The sequence below is a fragment of the Mastomys coucha genome, unplaced genomic scaffold (assembly GCF_008632895.1).
Source record: "Mastomys coucha isolate ucsf_1 unplaced genomic scaffold, UCSF_Mcou_1 pScaffold20, whole genome shotgun sequence".
Lineage (NCBI taxonomy): Eukaryota > Metazoa > Chordata > Mammalia > Rodentia > Muridae > Mastomys > Mastomys coucha.
In genome coordinates, this window is record NW_022196903.1 from 116,027,530 (window position 1) to 116,031,009 (window position 3,480).

A 3,480-nucleotide genomic window follows, 5' to 3' on the forward strand; every position below is an offset into this window, starting at 1 on the left:
TATTTGTCCCGAGGAAAACTATTCTTGCTTACAAGTGTCTGCTACTGAGATGCTCTGCACAGAGGCTGGTAAGGAATTCAGTCCCTGAGGAACCAAATTAATTAGGGTATGAGTAGGAAAAACGGGGTGGAAGGGTTGTTGCCTCTTTATGAATCGTAGTCACTAACATAAAATAAGCAGGTGTTATCAGTCTTCTGGATGCTCCACTGAGTTTGACGGGTGATACTTTGGCCTTCTAGTCTCGATCTGGAATACAGACTGGGGACACAGAATGGAGCTATTTAAGGGTGTCGTGTGTATTTGAGAACCTAAATATTTGGGCTCTTTGGAATATGTTACAGTAGTTAAACGTCCAGGGAGACCTAACATCCAAGCTTGGGATGAGCACCCCATTTTTGGTGAGGTTATACAGTTCTCAGTTTATCCAAATGGCCCTTTTCCCCAGCAGAAGGAGTTAGCATTTCTCTGAACCTTTGGGAATGTGGGTATCACTTAGCAGTTCTGGGTTTGTGAGCTCAGTGCGCCTCCTAAACCCCAAACAAGTGCACAGTAAAGGTAGGTCTTAGAGCTAGCCGCTGGAGCGAAGGTCTGAAACTCATTTTGTCCCTTCAGTGTCAACCCAGTACTCAGACTTGTAAGTGGTAGAACCAAGTGGGTGCGGTGCTTGGGTGTGTGCAGCTTATGCTCAGGTCTGTGCAGTGCTAGAAAGTGGAGCCGCAGTGCTCAGGTGTGTGCAGTGGTGTTTGGGTGTGTGTGAGTGTGCCGCGCTAGGAAGTGTTCCTCACCATCTTTTCTGAGCTGTGGGTTAATGTCTGTCACCTTGATTTTTCTGATTTGGGGTTTCAAATGTTTGATTTTTGAGGTGGGAGAAGTAAGTGCTGGGTTGGGAGTGCAGGTGTGTGATTTTAGTGCACGCCCCTAGTCCCGGCAATGGGTTCAACCCTTGGTGTCTCAGAACAACAACAAAATGAGGCACACATAAACCTAGCACTGAGGCAGGAGAATTGGAAGACTTTGCTAGAAAAAAAAAAAAAAAAAAAAAAGCCAACTGAAGAGCTAGAGGGTCAAGGATAAGAGAAACAAATTTGGTTAATTGGAATTTTATTCTAGTAATAATAATTTAACTGACCTCTGACTGGTTGCTCTTGTACCAACAGAAAAGACCGTGGGACCATTTTGAAATAATATTCTAAAAAAAAAAAAAAATTGAGGGGTGAGGGGCTAAACTCAGAACTATACATTGTTAACAAGTGATTCAACCCTGGAAATCTCCTTAGATAACATTCAGTGCAATGGATTTCATTATAACATGTTCGTTCATAGATATAAGTTAGTTCATCCCTAAATGTTAGTTTATACATATATTTGTTGTATGGCTGGCTGAGTTGTAGAATATGAAAGGTCCCAACAGGGGGAGATAAAAGTCCCCAAAACCTGAGTCCTGGGATAAACCTGCACTCAAGGGAGAGAGAGAGCTAGGACCCAGAGGACAGGCCAGCCAGAAAGAAAAGAAAAAACACAAACATAGGTAGGCTAGACCTTCTGCTGCCTAAGCACTTTTGCTGTCTGCCTGCCTTACTGTCTGTCTGCCTATCTCTCTTGTCTGTCTGTCTTTCTCTACTTAGTTGAGGTGGGATGGTCTCGAACTCTCGATCTCAGCTACTGGAGCAGGGAGGCTTCAGGTTTGTGCTCCCCGCCTCCTGTCACAGTGTAGATGCAGTCACAATTCTAATCAAGAGGGAGCAGGGAAGGACGGGTGGTGGTGGTGGCTCACGCCTTTAATCCCAGCACTTGGGAGGCAGAGGCAGGCGGATTTCTGAGTTCGAGGCCAGCCTGATCTACAGAGTGAGTTCCAGGACAGCCAGGGTGACACAGAGAAACCCTGTCTCAAAAAAAAAAAAAAAAAAAAAAAAAAAAAAAAAGGGAGGGAGCAGGGAGAAGGGATTGGAAAGAGCAGACTACAAATCATACTTTCTCTCCATCCTGCCATTGAACTGAGTATTTTTTGGATAGTTGTCTTTTTTTCTTTTAAATAGGAATCCCAGGGTCTAATAGTATAATTTAAATAACTAACAAAACTTAACACATATGTAAAGGGGAGATCTATTCAGAATGGTACCAAGGGTGTTACACAAGGGTGACAAAAGTATTTCAGGTCCATTATAATAAAAGAATTAGGTTTTTCCTGTTCCTTAGATCTATGGCTATGAAGACAACCTCTTTGAAAGTGAATATATTAAACATAACATTTAAGTATCTAGGAAAATGATTTCTTTGGTTTTTTTTTTTTGTTTTTTTTTTTTTTTTTTTTTTTTTTGAGGCAGGGTTTCTCTGTGTAGCCCTGGCCATCCTGGAACTCACTCTGTAGAACTGACTGGCCTTAAACCCGGAAATCTGCCTGCCTGAGTCTCCCAAGTGCTGGGACTAAAGGCTTGTACCACCATGACAGGCTGAGAATGTCTTCTTCTTCTTCTTCTTCTTCTTCTTCTTCTTCTTCTTCTTCTTCTTCTTCTTCTTCTTCTTCTTCTTCTTCTTCTTCTTCTCCTTCTCCTTCTCCTTCTCCTTCTCCTTCTCCTTCTCCTTCTCCTTCTTCTTCTTCTCCTTCTTCTTCTTCTTCTCCTTCTCCTTTTTCTGCTTCTTCTTCTTCTTTTTGTTTGTTTTTGTTTTTCTGAGACAAGGTTTCTCTGTGTAGCCCTGGCTGTCCTGGAACTCACTCTGTAGACCAGGCTGGCCTCGAACTCAAATCCGCCTGCCTCTGCCTCCCAAGTGCTGGGATTAAGAGAATGTCTTTAGTAACAAGTTATTTATTTATTCCTAACAGCCTCTCCTCACCCTTCCTCTGAGGATCTACCTCTTCAAGGCAGCCCTGATCCTTCTACCAATCCCAAACTAAAGCTGTCTAGTTCTGAGGCTGATGAGGGCCCTGAGAAGAAGGAAGTGAACAAGGGCCTCGCCAAGAAGCAGAAGATTCGGACTGTGTTCTCTCAGGCCCAGCTGTGTGCACTCAGGGACAGGTTTCAGAAGCAGAGGTACCTCAGCCTCCAGCAGATGCAAGAACTCTCTTCCATTCTGAACCTTAGCTATAAGCAGGTAGGGTTGTTTAGATCTTACTGTAATGTAACAAAATGGGATTTGCTAATGAGTAGAACCAACATCTGGATGCCTTTTTACTCTAAGGCCTGTCTTATGCTCCTGTTAAAATCATAATTATGTGATTTATATATTGCCCACTTTATGTCATCAGTTACTTTATCTTCTACTTCCATCTCCCGCCCCCACCCCTAAGTCAGGGTCTCACTGTGTAGCCTTGACTGGTCTCTGTAGACCAGGCTGGCCCTGACTGGTCTCTGTAGACCAGGCTGGCCTCAAACTCAAGATGTACACCCGCCTTTGTCTCCTGAGTGCTGGGAATAAAGGTGTGTGCCTGGCTTTTTTCTTTTCTTTTTTAATAATTTTTTTTTTTGGTTTTTTTTTTTTTTT

General features: G+C 43.2%; 1 protein-coding gene across 1 annotated transcript in view; it reads left to right on the forward strand.

Moving 5' to 3' along the window:
- Window positions 1-3,480, forward strand: part of Nanog (Nanog homeobox) — a 7,656-nt gene that overhangs the window by 1,962 nt on the left and 2,214 nt on the right. Inside the window, exons 2-3 of the mRNA XM_031384062.1 lie at window positions 4-68; window positions 2,822-3,090. Of these exons, the coding sequence (XP_031239922.1) occupies window positions 4-68; window positions 2,822-3,090 (334 nt within the window). The remainder of the gene's footprint in view (window positions 1-3; window positions 69-2,821; window positions 3,091-3,480) is intronic.